This window comes from Heloderma suspectum, chromosome 2, assembly GCF_057233095.1.
Source record: "Heloderma suspectum isolate Gila_16-S chromosome 2, 16-S_ref, whole genome shotgun sequence".
NCBI lineage: Eukaryota > Metazoa > Chordata > Lepidosauria > Squamata > Helodermatidae > Heloderma > Heloderma suspectum.
Genome location: NC_139459.1, coordinates 295,590,579 through 295,610,816, shown reverse-complemented (window position 1 = coordinate 295,610,816; position 20,238 = coordinate 295,590,579). Strand labels below are relative to the sequence as shown.

The 20,238-nt window shown below is 42.9% G+C and overlaps 1 protein-coding gene across 4 annotated transcripts in view; it reads left to right on the top strand.

The window, feature by feature from the left end:
• PHF2 (PHD finger protein 2) overlaps positions 1 to 20,238 on the top strand; it is a 166,499-nt gene that overhangs the window by 116,392 nt on the left and 29,869 nt on the right. For all 4 annotated transcript variants that reach the window (XM_084839970.1, XM_084839969.1, XM_084839971.1 and 1 more), the window contains 7 exons: positions 2,239 to 2,330; positions 2,929 to 3,018; positions 5,456 to 5,869; positions 6,907 to 7,026; positions 12,241 to 12,359; positions 18,299 to 18,477; positions 19,202 to 19,275. In XM_084839970.1, coding sequence (XP_084696096.1) covers positions 2,239 to 2,330; positions 2,929 to 3,018; positions 5,456 to 5,869; positions 6,907 to 7,026; positions 12,241 to 12,359; positions 18,299 to 18,477; positions 19,202 to 19,275 — 1,088 coding nt within the window. The remainder of the gene's footprint in view (positions 1 to 2,238; positions 2,331 to 2,928; positions 3,019 to 5,455; positions 5,870 to 6,906; positions 7,027 to 12,240; positions 12,360 to 18,298; positions 18,478 to 19,201; positions 19,276 to 20,238) is intronic.

Genomic DNA, 20,238 nt, shown 5'->3' with positions numbered 1-20,238 from the left:
GATGAGGGCCAATAAACTGAAACTGAATCCTGGCAAGATGGAAGCCCTGTGGGTGAGTGGTTTCCAGGTCCAAGAGACAGGCTCATTGCCTGTTCTGGGTGGGGTTGCACTCCCTCTGAAAGATCAGATCCGTAGTCTGGGGGTACTCATAGATCCATCATTGTCGCTGGAGGCCCAAATGGCTGTGGCAGCTCGGAGTGCCTTTTACCAGCTTTGGCCTCTCCTGAACAGGGATACCTTGGCCATGGTGATACAGGCATTAGTAACCTCAAAACTGGATTACTGCAACACGCTCAATGTGGGGCTGCCCTTGAGGCTGGTCCGGAAGCTGGAGCTAGTGCAGCTTGGCTGTTGTCAGGAGCTGCCCCCTTTCAGCATGCAACTCCTTTGCTGAGGGAACTGCACTGGCTCCCTATTCGCTACTGGGCCACGGTTAAGGTTGTGGTACTAGTATACAAAGACCTAAACATCTGGGGACCAAGATACCTGGGAGAGTGCCTTCTCCCTTACCACCTGCCCAGTCACTGAAGTCATCAGAGGGTATGCTCCTGCTGGTTCCACATGGACCTATGGCCCACCTGGAGTCCACCCAGAGAAGAGAGTTCAGTGTGGTGGCCCCCTTTCTTTGGAATTCCCTGTCCCTGGAGGTCAGGCAGGCACCAACAGCGTGTTACTTCCAGCTCCTCCTGAAAACAGTTCTGTTCCAGGAAGCATTCCTTAAATGGCCAGCCACGGTTTTTTATTGGCATTGTGTTTTTAATAATTTTAATATGGTGTTTTAATCTTTTATCTTTTTTTTACTGTTGTACTTCTTGTGTTCGACACTCAGGAATCTGTTTAGATGAGGAGTGGTATACAACTGTTGTAAATAAATACATTAAAAAAAATTGTGTTACCAGTGCAGAGGGTAGTAATCAACTGCTAAAATGGTATCCTGATAAGCTTGCTTTATTGACAATCAATGTGTGTATATGAGAAAATATCCCTGGTTGTTCCTGTGTGATCACATTTTCACACAACCAAGCTATGATGGGTTAGCTGCACTTATTGCACAATAAACACAGTTAACTAGTCCTTAGATACTTATTTTCACTGAAAATGACCATGTTCTAGCATCTGTTTTGGCATCAGTAAAAATGGGATTTAAACTGGGCCTTGTCATGGAGAAAACAGAGCACAAATGGCCATGTTTCCCATCTAACCAATTAGAGGCAATTTTTGGATATGTTTCCATGACGTTAACACTGGGTATGTGAAACAATATGACATAAAATGGGGTGGGAGGTGAGAACTCAGGGACCGGAAATGAAATTTTGTGAAACACTGTAAATTGATTTAATTCTAAAAATGTCTAATTGGTGCCACTTAATGCTGAGAGTTGTATCCAGTGCTGAGGAAGTGGAATCCCAGTGGAGGCTGGTGGTTCTGATTTCAGAGGGGCTGTAAGTCCATTCTGGGTTTTAGTCAGAACCATCCAGAACTCTAAAGGAGCTATCCACGGTGCTGGACCTAATTTGGGGATAAGGTTCAGTGCCTTGGATAGCTCCTTTAGAGTTTTGGTGGTTCTTACTGAAACCCAGAATGGATTTACAGCCCCACTGAAATTGGAGTCACCAGCCTCCACTATGGAAGCCCACTCAAGCAAAGAGCTTATCCAGCCCATCCTGCCAGCAGACGATTGCAGTCTGGCACAGGAGACTGAAGTGGGACTGGGAATCACCGGAAATCATGTGGAGGCAGTTTGCATGAATAGGAAGTTTCTCATGCAGGTTACCTCTGCCCAACATCCCAGGCCTTCCCTGAAGGTCTCCAGTTTTTCACATCTGCAGGAGTGAAGAAATGGAAAAACCCACATTTGTATGAGGTCTTCGGCTCACACAGCATTGAATACAACCCTGTGTATTCGGAAGTGTAATCTTTTGAATGCCAAAATCCCGTTTTGGTGGGCAAAGATTTCAGCAAATTTGTATTTTGTCACCAAATCTGAAATTCATGGCCAAGCCTGAAAATAAATAAGCAGAAGACAAATTGAAAATTCATCCATACAATTTCAAATTCAGTTTTTAAACAGATTCAAAAGTTTGGAACTGCTGATTTATGACCATAGGAATTCTCCTTACAATATGTTTTTCTAGCTGCCCACATATTTTCAAATTGCTCTTTAATAAAATGATAATCTACATTGATGGAAAATTGGTCACTTACATTAAATGGCATTGTATTATTTTCTTTGCTTAGGATTGCACAAAGCTGGAAAGCAGCCTCCATCCCATTTAGTCCAGGGAGCAAAAATTCTAAATGGTGCTTTCAGGGCTTGGACTAAAAAGCAGGTAGGGCTCTTTCTGCTTTGTAGGTTTGCATGGTAGCCAGAATAATTATAGAAATCTGGAATTTGAAAGAACCAAGGTAGAATATATTTTCACATTCTTGGCTATGTAGCCACATTCTGGGAAAGATTTTTTTGGAGGGGGGGATTATTTCATGACCCACCCTGAATTCATGCCAAAATGTTGCCTTGGTGATACCTCAGCTCAGCTCTAAATCAGGACAAGGTGTACACTGCTTTGAATAAGAAGGAATAAAAATGGCTCAGATCCAGAGTTCTAAGAGTTGGGATCTATGAACAGAGGGTGAGGGACCTTCCAGAATAGCATGGGAGCTGGCACAGGGGCTGCTGAGTGGGTAGGGGGTGGCAAAGGGAAAATGGATAAAAATGACCAGCTCTCTTCACTTTGTGAAAGCTTCCACAGGATCCAACCACTTTCCATTCACTAAAGGAGGCCTTCTGTTAATGGAACCAATCCACTGTACTTGCCTCTCCTTTAATTTGAAGTGCTCAGTAACATTAGTCTTGATTTTAACAGTGTGACATTCTAAGGCCTCTTAATACACTTTTAAGCCTTTGTATTTGGATTTCTTCTACTCAAGGCTTTAATGGACCATGAAGATGAACTCCCAGAACATTTTAAACCAGCACAACTCATTAAGGACCTTGCCAAAGAAATAAGATTAAGTGAGGTTGGTATTCTTTCTCCAATATAAACTACTTCTTGCATATCCCCATAAACTGCCAAGAATGATTCTATTTGTTGACACTCATTCAGATCCAAAAGTTCCCTGTATGGTCAGCAGTCTTCCTTTTCTTGGAAAATGCAGCAGCCACAGATATTGGCTCAAGTCTAAGGGAAAGAGGTGGTCTTACGCAGTTTAGATCACATCCATCCTTCCTAATGTGGTTAATCTTTACCCCTGATTTTAAATCTAAAAGGTATATTGCCAGTTAACTACAGTTGACTGAATCTATTGGACATAAAATAACCTTTAAAATAACCTCCTCTGGAGATACTTGTATTGGGCTACATTTCAAGCACGTCTTAAGTTGACAGGATATCAATTTAGGACTGGTTTGGCAGGTGATTGGGGCAATAGAGGTCAGATTTTCCAGAGATAATACAGTTATGTGGGTCCCAGGGCAAGAGGTATTTAACCATATTTAACCAAACAATCTTATGCATCTCTGCTTAGACATAAGCCCCATTGAGTCCAGTAGAGCTTATGTCTGTATAGGGTTGCAGCCTTTGTCTCACTGAAATCAGTGTGCTTAATATGCCTGTGAGTTGGATTGTTCCGAGTGAGTGAAAGATCAGACCTACTGAATTACGTAAGAACATAAGAAAAGCCCTGCTGAATCAAACCAAAGGCCCATCTAGTCCAGAATTCTGTTCCTCAGTGGCCAGCCAGATGCTTATTAGAAATCAACAAGAAAGACTTGAGTCCGGTTAGCACTCTCCTACTCATGTTCCCCGATACTGGAGGTAGCATATAGCCATCATGACTAGTAGCCACGGATAGCCTTATTCTCCATGAATTTGTCTAATGCCTTTTAAAATGTGTCCACATTGGCAGCCATCATTACATCTTGTGGAAGAAAATCCCATAGTATACTGTTCACTGTGTGAAAAAGTACATCCTTTTGACAGTCCTGAATCTCCTACCATTCAATTCCATTAGATGACCCTGGATTTTGATATTATGAATTCAGTACCGCTGTTTCTTCTGAGTGCAAGGGAATCAAGATAGAGGCTACTAAAGCACTCTACATTTATGGCTTACATGAAGAATATGAATTTTAATGAATATTAAAATGACAGTATAAATAGAAAATAATTTCATTTTAATTAGTCATACACTGTTAATTTTTATTATACATCTTTTACTGCTCCTTTTACCTTGGGGGAAAAATGTAATTCTGTTTTGTTTCTCCCATGCAAATAAATTTGAATTTCATTCTCTTAAAACAGATTATCATTTTAAACAAAGGACTGTCTTTGTTTCTTTTTTTATTTCCTGTTGTTTTAGGAAATAAAAATAAAAGAATGGGTGAGACTTCTAGGTTTTTTGAAAAATATAAAAGCAAGAACAAGAGAACAAATCAAGCAAATAGTAATTCTCTAAATTATAATTAGGTGATAATCATTTTTCCCAATACAAATAGCATTTCTGAATTATGGATGTGTGTGAGTATAACAAACTTCTGCACAGTTTGTGAGTGGTGCTGGACCATGCCTTTTTCATTTTGCTCTAGAAATCTATGGAAGTCACATAGAGTATGCAAGAAAAATAACTGATGCTCAGTACCAAAATATGTAAGATTTAATTATTTTAAAATTGATATAGTGAGCTTATCAGCTGTGGGTATTCTTTCTGAAAGATCTGTGAAACTGACAGTCACAGTGCAGTGGTATGACAAAATAGCAACACTGCAAGCTGCAAATTAAGCCAAAGTAATGAAAATAGACATAAAGAACTGTCCTTCCTGAGATGTCCCTTTGTATTTTCCAAGAAAAACTGGTCAGAGCCAATTAGCTGGTCAGAGCCAATTAGGAGTGGGAGAAAAGATATCAGACATCACAAACTCTATAGCTGCCTCATTGGAGAGCAACTATATTTGTGTGGGCTCTACAGTCTGTAAAAGTAGCCCTTGTCCCACTGACCTGGGCCCAATTCTTACATTTCAGGAGCAGCACCGTTGTTATTCTCCCCACCCTACGCTCCATCCCACCCTGTACCAGCGGTTTTTAGGAATACACAAGTCATGTGGGAAGGGCAGGATCATTTGGGGAAACCACATCTGCATCAGAGGCTGGATCACAAACTGATCTTCTCATGTGATCTTGTCTCCTTCTCCATTTTCCACATTTTGTCATTACTGGGACAAAGTCATGGAGAAGCAGCAACTTTGTTGCTCTTGTAACGTGCAAATTGGGCCACAGCACGACCTCGGATCCCTCTTGATCTCCATTTTTTAAACCTTGCATGGCCTTCAGTAGGCCTGATTTTGGCTTTCTTCATACAATTACTTATGAAGTCCAGCTATACTGGTATACAAGGTTTATCAAGAATACATTTTTGAAAGCCAGGTCTGAATATGTGTTTATGCTCCCTTCTCTTGCAGAATGCTTTGAAAGTCAACAAACCTGAAGTGGGTGCCAGTGTGAATGTTGAGGAGACCAGTCCTGTGGAGAAAGAAGGAATACCATCGCCTGCACCACGGACTCCTCCACCCCCTCCACCGCCACCATCGCCACCTCCACCACTGCCCCCAGTTGAAAAAGTCCAGAAGAAAAAGACTCCCAAAGCAATGAAAACGCCCAAACCCTCCAAGCTTGCCAAACCTCCCAAGCCACCCAAACCCCCCAAGCCACCCAAACCCCCCAAACCTCCCAAGACACCAAAAGTAAAGGGGGAAGGGAAGAAAAAAGGCAAGAAAGCAAAAGAAGCTCCTCCACCCGCCATTCCTAACTTAGACCTTCTTGAGGCTCACACAAAAGAGGCCCTAACAAAGATTGAGACACCAAAGAAGGGAAAGGTGAGCAGAGTTCTAGCTGTTGAAAAATGGCTTAGGGCTGAAGAACCCTTATCACACTGAAAGGTGCAGAGGGCCACACTACTGGCCCCACCCCCAAGGCCAAGTGATCCCCCCTCCGGGACATTCACAGATTCAGTCTGAGCTGGAGAAGCTTATATGTATAGGTTTCCATGGGAGCTGGAACCCCGATCACACAGGTTTCCACCTTCTGTAGAAGTCTACAAACAGTCTTCCCTGGCTGAGATGTCCACACTCAATGCATGGTCAGGAAGAGGTAGGGCCAGGGAGCAGTATAACCTCAGGGGTGGGGTGGGGTGGCCAGCATCTTGGTCCTGCTGCTCTTTCAACACATGGACCCACTTCACACAATTAAAATATGGAGCCACAGTGCCAATTTTCTGACTGTGGGATGCTTTCAGGTTGTGTGTGTGTGTGATTCCAATTGATGGATAATGGCATCAGTGTGGGTCATTGATCTTGGGAAGATTTTAGCTCCTTAGCTAAAGTGACCGATGTTGAGAATTCCTGGATGTTGCTGAAGAAGGGATTTTTGTAATGGACTCCTCTAAAAGATAAAGTTCCATGTGGATCACACAGCATTGTGGATCCACATGAAACACAGAGAGAAATCACTTCTGAGAGGAAAATTGGTTCAGAATCTGGCTAATAACTGTGTATAACATGAAAATAAGGTATTAACAGTTTACCTGGCATGCAGCTACCTTTATATATTATGGAGTTTGAAAACCTGTGACATAACAGGCAGGCAGATTGGCACATTTTTGTTATTTTCTTAGCAGTATATTAATAATAAAGGGAAATAATTTTTTATTTCCTCTAAGCTTGACATTTGATGTTTTAAAGCTGTCTTTGTCAAAATAAATTCCAGGCATGTCTTAGGCGTTACCTCTGTGAACATTCACACTGACCAAACCGGGATGTGATTAAAAACTGACAAGCATGTTTCACTGGTCTTTGTGTTTGGGATAATATGCTGATTCATTTGTTGGTTTTGTTGGTTTGTTTATTTGAATCAGGCTGCCAAGAATACTTCAAGTACCCCTAATAAAGAACCTGTTGATAAGCAAAATGAGGTGGAAAAGTTTGAAATTCGGGAGCAGAATAAAACCAAAACAGAAGCAAAATGGAAATATAAGGTATGGTCTCTCTTACCTTGTGCTTCTACAAATGTTTCAATGCAACTTTGAGATGAAAGAACTAAGGCTGTACTAGCTGGTCACACATATTTTGGCATCCAGCAGGGTTTTAGGGTAGCTGAAATGTTCCTTGAAACCTCTCCTTGCTCATCTTTTTTGCTGACTGTTTATGCGCCAATCAGCAGCTTCATCATCTGTCTATCATCTGTCTGTCTGTCTGTCTGTCTGTCAGTCTGTCTATCTATTTTAAAAGGGATTGTCTTCTTGCTGGGAATAGTGATTCTCCCCAGCCAATCAGGAATGATTGGTATGAAAGCAATTCAGATTGAGTGCAAGTTCTCCTTTGTCTTTCTCTCTGAAAAATTGCCAAGGGGGACACTTTTGCAACATGCAAATATTTTTTTTAAAAAAAAATTCAGGTCAGCCACTTTAAGAAGTGAATAGTCCAATAAAGGATTTTGGGATAAATATCTGCCCAGAGACTTCAGCTGATGGGTGGTATAGGAATGTATTTCATCCATCCATCCATCCATCCATCCATCCATCCATCCATCCATTAATATCACAAAGAATGTGTGGCTGAAATACATAGGCATGGATCCTAACTAATGTTCTGTTTGTGGAAGCATTGCCTCTGCAGAGTTCCACACATAGCATGTTCCTACTAGTGGAAAAGGTGGGAGTCCATTTTCACTGATTCCTCTTCCCTTTGAAGCCTCTTGAACTCCACACAATCTACTCCAGAGGGTTTAGGGACCTTCTGGAACAGTGTGTGTGCGGGTGTGTGTGTGTGCAGGAAGTACAAAGTGGAGGGAAAATGGGTGAAAATGGCCTCCCCTCCTCTCCCTCCAACAGAAGCCTTGGCTGGATCAGAGTCCTTTTTGTACATAGAAGTAGGGCTTTGCACCGCTTCGGTCTGAACCCCGAATCGTAAGGCAGATTGGGGCACTTCGGCCTGAAACGGCACAGTTCTGGAATGGATCAGGATCAGGCTGAAGTGCTCCAAAGTGGGTTGGATTGCTCCAAAGAACTTCAGGGTGCTTCAGCCTGATCCGGACAGCTGCCACTCAAGCCCCCCGCTCCTTACTTAGACCCCTGGGGAGCATGCGCAGCTGTCACCATCTTGGAAGGAGTCACCATTTTGAAAGAAAATAGCAATTCTTCTTCCAGTAAGAGGAGTCACCATTTTTATTTTTTTTTTAAATGGTGACATCTTTGCAGAGGCTGACAGCTGTGCACACTCCTGACAGGTCCAAGTAAGGAGCAGGGGATTTCGTGCAGCTCAGCAGTGATGGCAGAAACAGGGGGGGTGCTGTGGTGGCGGGGGTGCCACGCCCCCCCCATATCTTGCTTCAGCTCCAGAGCCCAAAGCAGGTCAGTCAAGCTCTGGAGCAGACTGAAGTGGGGAGACTGATTCAAGACCTCCAAATTGTCCTCTGAAATGGATGGGGGGGGCTGTGCACGGCTCTAGATAGAAGGAGCTTTTTTATTTATGGAAGAGAATTCAAGATCCAACCCATTTGAATCAACTGCAGGTAGATTTCTTTAATTGATCCTACAGATGTGTATAGCTGTCACAACGTAGAAAATGTCTTGCATCAACATCATGTCCACGGCATTGAACGTGAGACTACTATGGCAAATCAATCCTGTCACTTGCAGTTGTGTTGTATCAATTACTGTAGTGTATCAGGCACATCCCTATCTCACCTCATTCTCATTCTCTTTCTCTCACTCACTCACACACACATATGCACACACAGTAGGAGCCACTTCACTTGGTGATCCCACACTTCCGTGGAACTATGTGGCCCAATTGCACAGGGCTTTCCTACCTTATCGTGGCATCATACCATGGAAGGCCCAAGATCTAGCAGCGTTTCCCTCAACTTCTTAGCCTTGGGCCCATAGACATTTGCTGACTGATAGCTTTAAAAGTCACCCCAGCGGTCACTCCTTCCCACCACGACAAATGCCTTCCTACTTTACTTTTAGTTCTGTAACCTAGAACTGACCCCAGTTTTTAAGGGTGCATTTGACTCACCCCAAACCAGTTTTTAAGGCTCCAGAAAGCTGCCATGCTTCCTTTCCATAATTTCTGTGCTTCTCAATGGCTGTGTTCAGTCATCACTTTAAGCCATGGTGGCTTAATAAGCTACTCACAGTAGCTTATTTTTGAAATCGTCCACGAACGCCCGCCACACAACCAGGCTAGTAAACTGCTGTGAGTAGTTTATTAAGCTACTGTGTGTAATCTTAATCATCCCCCCACCCCCTGTCCCACTGCAGTCCTCCCACCCAAGCAGGGGTACTCTTTCACCCATCAACTACATTGCAGCAGCCATTTTAACTTCCATAATATCCCAACGAGAACAGAGAGGTGTGGGGTAAAGTTGTTGTTGTTCAGTCGTTAAGTCGTGTCCAACTCTTCATGACCCCATGGACCCCATGCCTGGCCTTCCTGTCCTCCGCTGTCTCCCGGAGTGTGCTCAAGTTCATATTCATTGCATCGGTGATGCTATCTAGCCATCTCATCCTCTGCCGCCCCCTTCTCCTTTTGCCTTCAGTCTTTCCCAGCATCAGGGTCTTGTCCAGGGAGTTTTCTCTTCGCATTAGGTGGCCAAAATATTTGAGCTTCATCTTCAGTATCTGTCCTTCCCATGAGCAGTCAGGGTTGATTTCCTTTAGGATGGACTGATTTGACCTCCTTGCAGTCCAGGGGACTCGTAAGAGTCTTCTCCAGCACCACAGTTCGAAAGCATCAATTCTTTGGCGCTCAGCCTTCCTTATAGTCCAGCTCTCACAGCCATACATTACTACTGGGAAAACCATAGCTTTGATTATATGAATCTTTGTCAGCAAGGTGATGTCTCTGCTTCTTACTGTGCTGTCTAGGTTTGCTATAGCTTTCCTCCCAAGGAGCAAGCGTCTTTTAATTTCATGGCTACAGTCACCGTCTGCGGTGATCTTGGAGCCCAAGAAAATAAAATCTGTCACTGCTTCCATTTCTTCCCCTTCTATATGCCAGGAAGTGATGGGGCCAGATGCCATGATCTTAGTTTTTTTAATGTTGAGTTTCTAACCAGCTTTTGCACTTTCCACTTTCACCCTCAACAAGAGGCTCTTTAGATCCTCTTCACTTTCTGCCATTAGGGTGGTATCATCTGCCTATCTGAGGTTGTTGATCATTCTCCCGGCAATCTTAATTCCGACCTGTGATTCATCCAGCTCGGCGTTTCTCATGATGTACTCTGCATATAAGTTAAATAAGCAGGGCAACAATATACAGCCTTGTCGTACTCCTTTCCCAATTTTGAACCAATCGGTTTTTCCATATCCGGTTCTTACTGTTGCTTCTTGCCCCTCGTACAGATTTCTCAGGAGACAGGTAAGGTGGTCTGGTCCTCCCATCTCTTTAAGGATTTGCCACAGTTTGTTGTGATCCACACAATCAAAGGCTTTAGCCTAGTCAATGAAGCAGAAATAGATGTTTTTCTGGAATTCTCTTGCTTTCTCCAAGATCCAGCGAATGTTGGCAATTTGATCTCTAGTTCGTGGGGTAAAGTACAGGGGCTTAATTCAGTGCTTCCGCATCACCCTGACAAGTGGGTGGTGGCTCTAAAGTGCTGGAAGCTTGCAGGATTGGGACCAAATTTCATACACAGCCTCCCTTGGTCAGGAGGCACCCAACGCACCATCAAAACACTGCACGATTTTTCATAAAGGAGGGGAAATCCCATGTGCACCAAAAAGGGGGTGGTGGCTACAACACCTTGGGGATTTGCAGGATTGGGACCAAACTTTACACACAACCTCTCCTAGTTGGGAGGCACCCAGTGCACCACAAAATCCTGTGCAATTATTCCAGAGGAGGGAAAATCCTGGATGCAACAAAAAGGGGGTGGCACAAAAAAACAGTTGGGGGTTTGCAGGATCGGGACAAAACCCTCAATTGCACATTTCCCCCCATAGCCATTGTTGGCATAGATGCCTTATTGTCCAAAATCAATAACAATAAAGTGGAGTTGCACATTTCAGGCCCCCCCCCCCCCCGACATTGCTGGCAGAGTCACTTCTGTTCCCTATAACTCTAAAGCAAAGTTTCGCAAATCCCCCCATACCAATTGCTGGCACGAAGCCTTTATTGTCACAATATAGTGGAGTTGCGCATTTCACCCCACCCCCACATTGCTAACAGAGTGGCTTCTGTTCATTATAATGCTTTAGCGCAAAAGTGAAATTGCACAAAAGTGAAATTGTGCATCGCCCCATAGCCATTTTGTTTCTCCATGAAAAGTGTGCATAACAGGAAAAAGGGAATAGGAGCTATAACTCCCTGACAGTTTGCTGGAATGGGGCTAAATTGCACAGATGGGGTGCCTTCATGGGGTGCCTCCAGATGCCGTAGTGGATTATTGCGGAACTGTGCTTCTTCATGGAAAAGTGAATAGTTCTCTCTGTTTTTCCCTATTTTCCCCTATTTTGCAAGTTGTGCAGTTTCAAAGGGTAGCACGATAGTGTGAGGCTGTCATTGTACCTTGGGAAAGCTGTTGCTTTGTAACTGTAGCACGGTATCAGGGAAGGCTGTGCTCGTTTGGCTGCAGTTGTCCCTTGGCTGCTTGTCAGATCTTGCAAAAGAGCTATGCAAGCTGGAGCAAAGCAGCCGCAGCAGTTCTGGTGCCACGCTGAGCACCAGACGACACGATAACCCACGGTGGGTTGAATAACCCTTACTGCAGACCGTGGGTTATCATAGAGGCTTATTTTGGCCAAATAAGCCATTGTGGATTTAAAAATTGCCCACAGACAACACAATAACCACCAATACCCATCGTGTCTTATTTAATCCATCGTGGGTTATTGTGTCATTCAAACCCAGTCAATGACTTTATGTGCTTCTGATTTGCAGCAGCTAAGAATGGCAGGCATTGCAGCCGTTGCACTGCTGTGCCACTGCACTGACCTGGATTAGCTCTGGACAGGGTTATTTCCAGATGGTCCTACATACTGATTTTTTTTTTTTTTTTACTTTGTACCAGATTGTACAGGAACAGATCTTATGATAGCAAGATTTGGGTATCTGCTGTGTTACCTATGTGTTTGTTCAGATTTATGTTCCATCTGCTCTAAGGATTTAACAAGCAATTTTAAAAAAATGTCAAAGCTAAAATAATAATTGTTATCCTGAAATGTTCCTGGTACCCTTATTTTCAGAACAGTAAACCGGATTCTTTGCTGAAAATGGAAGAAGAACACAAATTGGAGAAGACACCGTTATCAGGAAACAAGGACAATAAATTTATGTTTTCCTTCTCCAACAAGAAACTACTTGGGTAGGTGCAATTTTGGCAATGCACATTGATTAGTAAAACATGCATGTGCCATAATTATTCTTTCAAGCACTCCAACCTCATCTAAAGATGTTTACATGGCAACAGACTCTCTTGTCCTTAGTTGGATTTATGTCCAAGCAGACATGCCAAGTGATGGGAAATCATTTGTACTTTCTGAAAAGTAACTAAGGGAAAACAAAAGTAGAGGGCCTGTGAAATGTTCTCTTTGCTCTCCATAGTCCAGAGAAGAAACTCCTGTGTGGAGGCATGGGCCAGACTTAAGCACTGAACTGCCACCACAATTAATATTGCAGGTCTGCCTCTCACAAGCGATTTTACATGACTCTTGATGGTGCAATTGAAGGATCAATGGAAAATGTTAAGTAATTGTACACTTCTTCAGGAAAGGTCCCTTATTATGGTATAATTCACATGACTATACAGTGTGCAGTGGCCGCAGCAAAAGCTCTTGAGAAGCCTGTGCTTGGTGGTCCCCAAACCATGGCAGGATTTGGAGTTTGGAATGTATTGGCAAGTGCCTGAAAGACCCATTGAAGGTGAAATCCTGCACATAGTGGTCGGTGGACATGATTGGGCAGCAATGTTAGAGGGTCACCATACATAGACTTCCCAAGGTAATTCATGCCCAGATGGTCATGCGAATAGACTCTTATTTCTTGATTATCTAGCCTGTTAACAATATATTTCATATGCTTTTCTTGGCTCTTCTGATTATTTTCTTCCCCCTTTTTCTGACTTCAGAATCTCTCCACCCCTTCCCGAAGCAATCACCTGCACCTCTGCAGTAAGGCCTGACTTCTGTTTTGAATACTGTAGCATTAAGACAATTAGGAATATGGGACCCATCCTGGATGATAGCCTTTCTTGGCTACCATCTCCGAGCATAAACCTGTAGATCTCAAGTAGGCACAGTTATTTTGGCATACGTCAGAGGTGAAGCACTTTGAACTTTCCAGTTGGGAGGGGGAACAGCAAGCTAAGTGAGGGGAAACCCTTTGTAACCTCTGATGTGTGATCAGAATAACATAGGGATTCCTCTCCCTGTCTCCTCTACAAGTCCCTGGTAGCTTCCAAGCCAGGGCGTGGGGCTTGGAGAGGGGAGTAGGCGGGGCCTACGGAGGATGCCCAAGCCTTCATGGGCCAGATGGGGAATGTCCATGGGCTGGATTAGGAGGCTCCCCAGTGAAAGAAATTTTAATCATTCTTAAGCATCTACAACCGCTTTCATCAAAATGGTAGGTATTATAAATTACATTTCAGTTTAACCTGCTCTGAAGTTCATTGTTTCACGCTGTGCTTTGACAACTGAAATAAATGAGCACAGATGCCATCTCTCTTCCTGAGAAGGAAGAAAGTCTCTGTCTGTTTAACTATAATGTTCAGTTAGTATCTGAATTCAGTGGCCTTAGTTGACATATTGACAATAGAGGAGTTTGTTTGTTGATGACATCTCTTTTTCTTCCATATGAGATTTTTGGCACTTTGTACCTATACTGACTGTATAAACAGTATGGGCCATTTATTTAAAACAAAATAATAAAGGTATGCTTAGTTCAGAATTTCCATGTATGACTGTGTATGGTTGTCAGGGTTTCCCTTATTAGTTGGACCCTCTGGGCAACTCCTTAAGGATCTGTTGACTCCTTAAGAGTCCCAGCTTCCTTCTTGTACCTTCCCCTTTCCAGTAATGTGGGGTTTAGGCTGTAAATGTGGGGTAATTGACCCTCTAGACACAGGGTTTAACCACAACAGTTTACTGGTAAATTAAAGCAAGCAAATCACAACTAAAGGTATTTACACAATACAGCTGAGTGATACAAAAAGTATTAAGAGAAAATAAAAGTTGCAAAATGCAGGTTCCTTTACTCTAGCTGCCTCAGACTTCTCCAGGCTGCTTCTTCCTGCTCCCTCTTCAGGCTCTGGTCTCCCCGACTCTGCTCTTACTGGCTCTCTCACTCTCTTTGTATACCCTCCTCTCTCAAAGCTGAAAGTACTGCTTCAAACATGAAGAAATGATACTTAACCAGGGAAATGAAATGAAAACTTAACCTGGGAAATGAAACTACTTGTCTCAGGGATACCTCCTCCCAGTGAAAAACTCCAGGCCTCCAAGTCTGACCTTTCTTCTTTGTGCCTCTGTAGGCCTCAAACCTTCACATCAGTCAATCAGATTGGTGGCATATTTAAATTAACATAGTGTAGCTAAAATATCTTTTTAGGTTTTTAACATCAATAGAGATCTGTCAGTTCCTAGCAGCTGAACAGCTAAATCTATCAGATCAGGTTCTAGATGAGGTACGTAGCATTGGCATCAGTTGTATACTGGGAATCGTGGTTACACATTAATGTTCATAGCTCATAGAGATAGGAGTAAGTGGATTATATATCTTGGTTTTCCTGTGACTGCTCCATAAGATGAAGAAAGCTGCCCCTCTTGAGGTCACAAGTTAGATGAAAATTTTACTGCATGTAATCTCCTGGAAGTGGTCTTGGGCAGCTTACATTCATTCCAAGGAGGCGTTTTGATGGATTGTTTCCTAATCTTATCGATAGAATAGTCAACTCATGGGAGTCAAATGTTTTACTAGTAAGTGATGTACTTATATTTCATATTTGTAGTCTGGTATTAATCATCACAAATTATTTGTTTGTTGGCAGGAATGGCTTGAGGCCAGGTTCTACCCCCTCCCATATGAGCCTGCACAGAATATGTGTTCATCCTAGAGAGCTGATGTTGGTGGGTGCTTGAGACAGGGCCTTTTGTGTAGCAGCACCCCAGTTGTGGAATTCCCTCCCCAGGGAGGTTAGGCTACCCTCCTCTTTATTGTCATTTAGATGGCTGGTGAATTCAACATTGTTCTGCTAAGCTTTTTATAGTTAATGCCACTCTCTTTTATGATTAATCCCTGGTTTTAATGTATGAGAAGTTATTCAGGTTTTTTTTGTAGTTTTGTGTATTTTAATTATCTTAATTGTTTTTATTTGTACATTACCTTGAGCACTCATTGGCATACTTCTGTTGAATTCAAATTCACCTCCATTTGTTCATGTAATGTATATTTACTGAATTATGTGTGCATGCTTTCATATTTGTAGTCTGGTATTAAAGATACTAGAATCTCCTATCCCTTCAGCCTGTTTCTCACATATGCCAGATGGGACACATCTGGGAGAAGACTTGTGGGAGAAGACTGAGTCAAAATAGGAGTTGGACAGTTCTGCCTTTTCTTTGTCACCAGTCAGCATTTTGCCACCTTCGCTGCCCAGCTGTCTACCATTATTTTTGTCCTCCTTTTAGTTTTAACATACCTGAAGAAGCTCTTTTTATTATTCATAGTATCCCTCACCAATCTCAGCTCATTCTGAGCTTTAGCCTTCCTGACACCATCTCTGCAATTCTGGGCTATATTCTGCCTATACACTGCCTTAGTGCCCTGTCCCTCCTTCCACCTCCTGTATGTGTCATTTTTTTTTATTTTCAGATTATCGCTTAGCTTTTCTATAGTCACATTGGCTTCTTCTGTTGTCTTCCCATTTGTTTCCTCTTTGGGATTGTTTCTGATTGCACTTTTAGTATCTCCTTTTTAAGGAACTCCCATCCCTCCGAAACTCCTCTTCCTTTTAGGTTTTCTTGCCATGGAATCGTACTTGCCATTGCTCTGAGTTTATTAAAATCAGCTTTCCTGAAGTCCAAGATTGACTACACTCAGCTTTAGTTTTCCTTAAAATCAAGAACTCAAGCATTATATGGTTGTTTTCCCCCAAAGTTCCTGCTACTTTCACCTCATCAACTAACTTTTCCCTATTGGTCAGAATTAAGGCAAGGATTGCTGATCCCCTTGTCAGCAAGAGAGACCATGCTTGGCAGAGTTTGCCTCCCAACAGATATCAGGGTAATTAAAGTCCCCCATTAGTACTGGCTTGTGCTTCTTTGTAATATCTGCAGGTTGCTGTTGGAAAGCATCACCCACATCTTGTCCTTGGCTGGGTGGTTCGTACTAGACTCCAACCACAGTATTGTTTTTATTCCTTCCTCCATTTATTTTAACTCAGATGGTTTCAGTTGGGCCACCATCTTCATTCTCTTGAATTTCTGTGCAGGTCTGTACAGTTCTAACATACAGTGCCACTCCCTGCACCTCCTTTCTATGGCTTTTGCTCTTTTTGAACTCAACCTTGGAGAGGGGATGAAGGGTGTGTTCCGGTAGGTGCCGACAGGAGGGAACTGAAGAGGTTGTGATACAAGTTAACCTGAGGCCTCCTTCCCTCCCCCTTCAAAAAGTCCCAGCTAGATGAGCAACCCCCCCGCCCCGTCTAGTGAAAATGCAGGGTGGGAGGAGCCGGGAGGTGAAGATCGCCGCTGCCTCTCCTCCCACTCTGCACCGGACGCAGGTAAGCCTCTGAGTTAGGAGGCTTATGAGCACTAAGGGCATAAACAATGGGATTGCACCCTAAATGAGCCATGGATGTCAGCATTTATTGTTGAACGTCATCAGTCTGCAATTTTGGACTTTGAGATACTCATTTGTTGGTGAGTGTTGTCAGGCTTCTTTTGCAGTCCCAGTAGTGGTATTGCTAGTCAAACCCCTTTATTATGCAGACTAAAGAGAGATCAGCAGCGCCTTAGGCGATAGACGTAATGCACATGCAGAAATAAGGAGCAGATTTCCCCAGCTGGCTTTGCATAATAAAGTCCTACATACAGTGCAGTTAGCGGTCTCAGGTGAAGGGGAGTTGCAAGGAAACTGTTGGTGGCCCCCACCGCCGTCCCTCCCCAACCTGATGGGTCTAGCTATGTCCCGCCTTCAAGGTGGTCTTTCCAGAGAGTCACTTCTCTGGCGGCCAGCCTCTTGGAGCGTCTTGTGACTCGGCATCGCTTGTCCCTCCTCATGAGACGTCTCACCCTCAGGTTTCTTACTGCGAGCCCCTCCTCCTCGTTAGGATCCCACATTCCCACGGTTTCACAGTCCCCTAGTGGGCTCTTATCCAAATGATAAACTGCAGCTGGGGATTCTCCCCTCTGTTATTCTCAGTGATCTCCTGCTCCTGCCACCTTGGTGCTTCGAGAGCACTGTCTCCCTCCCCATCTGACTTGGAATTGTTTCCCATGTCTCCTTGGGGTGTGCCTGCAGAGGTGCTGCGTCCAATCCCCACAAATGTTGACATTCACATGTAAATGTGGCAAATTTTATAAATGGCTGGCAACTCAATATGAGTCAGTATTTGCTAGTGTCTTTCCAAACAGTGGGGAAATATATATCTATTTTCAGGCATTGATGAAATTTATCTCGGATTGTCAGTATGCACATGTGGATTAAAGAGCATTTCATAAGCAATTAAAATCTGTAGTTTAAAAAGTGTTAAAACTGTGTTAAGGGATAACTTGAAGTTGGTAAAATAAGTGATATCTACTGCAATGCAGCCATTTTAACAATAACATTTACGTTTTAGCATTTTATAATGAGTATAATGCAATCTGTATTCTACCATTTTCTCCTGTAATTGGAGTTTGATTCCTCACTTTCTTAGCAAAGTTTATAATTTGTCTTTGAAATGGTTAATTAGACATGTAGTTAATTAAAACAGTTAATTTGAAGGTAAATGAGCTGAAAATTAGGATAGCATGCATAAATTTAATTGTCTACTATTTTAAAGGACTGGCAATTAGATTAAGTTCCATAAAGTTTGTGTTTGAAGATTTTGTGTAGTACATCTGGCTATCCATGTAAACAGTACTATAATATATGGAGCTCATTGTAGCTTTCTCAGCAGATATATACTCCTGTTGATTGTATCTATCTGCCATTTCTTGTAATTAAAAAGTCAATAATGTGATGATATTTGTGATATATGTAATTATATTTTTTATATATAACCCAGTATTGCCCTTTCTGGTTTCATCTCTTTTGTCTAACTAGTTCAAAGGGAGTAAAAACTCAGCTGAATCCTGGTATATTTGGATCTCTTCAAAATTTTAAAGAAGATAAAACAAAACCTGTGAAAGATGAATATGAGTACGTCTCAGATGATGGAGAACTGAAAATAGATGAATTTCCAATTAGAAGAAAGAAAAACACCACAAAACGAGATTTGCCCTGTAAGGCTGTTTCTCCTTTTGTGCAAACAATTACTTAAGCAAAAGATCCATCACACATAGCAAGAGTAGCAAGTTGGCCAGAGCCCTGGGGAAGAAAGGGAGAGCACTGACTTCCCATTCAGAGTCATGGTTGGTGTGCTGTGTTATCCAGGCACACAGTCAAGGAAAGAGGGAACCTCGGAGGTCATTGCCAGCCTCCTCCCCCAGGTGCAGCAGGGGTGGGTGTGCTTATGTGGACAGAGCTTTTTGTTTGAAAAACAGTTTTGGTTAATCCCTTTCTCTGTTCTTTTTTGGTGATCATTATATATTATGGGTATTAAAATTAAGTATATGGGCTGGATCCAGGATCTGCCATCCATGAGAAGAAGGGCTTCAGTTGCAGAAGACCCTCGACCCAATTTGGGGGGTTCCCCCCCTACCCCATGCTTTGGCTCACCCCATTCTTCAGGGTCTTCTGGCTCTCTGTGTAGCATTTTCAGGGGGCAGAGGGAGGGGGCTGCCATGGAAAGGAGGGGCGGGGAAGTCCATTCATGCTTGCCGGCACAGTTGATCCAGCTTAAATCTGGATCTAGCCCAGGCCTTTTGGCATGAGACACATTTGCAGAAATGAATTGACACCAGTGATGGAACTAGCAAAATACTTTTACAATAAATGGATTTAGCTATATTGCATGTCATTTCTGCACTTTGTGACAGTCAATTCTGTATTTCAATTTCTTCCCAGTTTTATCAGATAAAAAAGAAACCACACAGCACATACCAGTTAAGAAGCCAAAGGTGGAATCAGTATTGTACAAGGTATTCTGTTATTATACCATTATATGCTTCCATAAATGGGACTTCTATAGCATAGCAAGCATTGTAGATTTACATTGCATGTTGACTAATCTGTCATGTTTACAAGAAACAAGCCCCTCGTTATGCAGTTTCATATTTACAAGCTCAACCTTGCACACTGGCAAGAAACAGACCCTCTCTACAGTAGTGTCCTTTACTTCCACTGCAGATCTTAGCACCTATGTATGGATGACATCCAATGTTAGGCAAGTGGACTTCTGCTTGCACAACAGGACTTTCCCATCCTCTCTTTCCCTCTGTACCCTGTGCTTCCCTGGATCTGCTCTGTAGGTTCCCCTGCTCTGTAGGTTCCCCACCCTCTGGAGCAGATTTGGGGCTGCAGGGGGTAGGGGGAATGTGTTCCACCAGCGGTCTCGTTCCACTGACAGGCAGACACAGTTGGATACTTCCCTATTGGGATTGTGAGAAATCATGTTTAACCTCTGTACCAGAAGAAATGGCACTGACTCTCCATAATAGTATCTCTGACTCATTGAGCCAGAGTCTTCCATTAGCTCAGTGCTAGAGCACCTGCTTTGCCTATAGAAGGACCCCGGCATATCTGGGTGAGGCTGGGACAGTGTCCTGTTTGGAACCCCAGAGAGTTGCAGCCAGTCAGTGTAAGAAACAGGGCTAGATGGACCGATGGGCTAACTCAGTATTTACTTTATTTATTTATTAGTAATACTTTTATACCGCTTAATAAAATAGAGTCCCTAAGCGGTTCACATATAAACATTAAAATCACATTTAAAATACACTATTTAAAACCATTCCAATTCTAATAACAATATAAAACAACAGAAGGAGCAGTAAGATGAAGCAGCACGTGATTAATTGCAATTAATTACAAGCCAGAGAAAGCTGAACAAGTGTGTTTTCAAGAGGTGTTTGAAACATACCATGTTTTTTGCCTCCCAAACT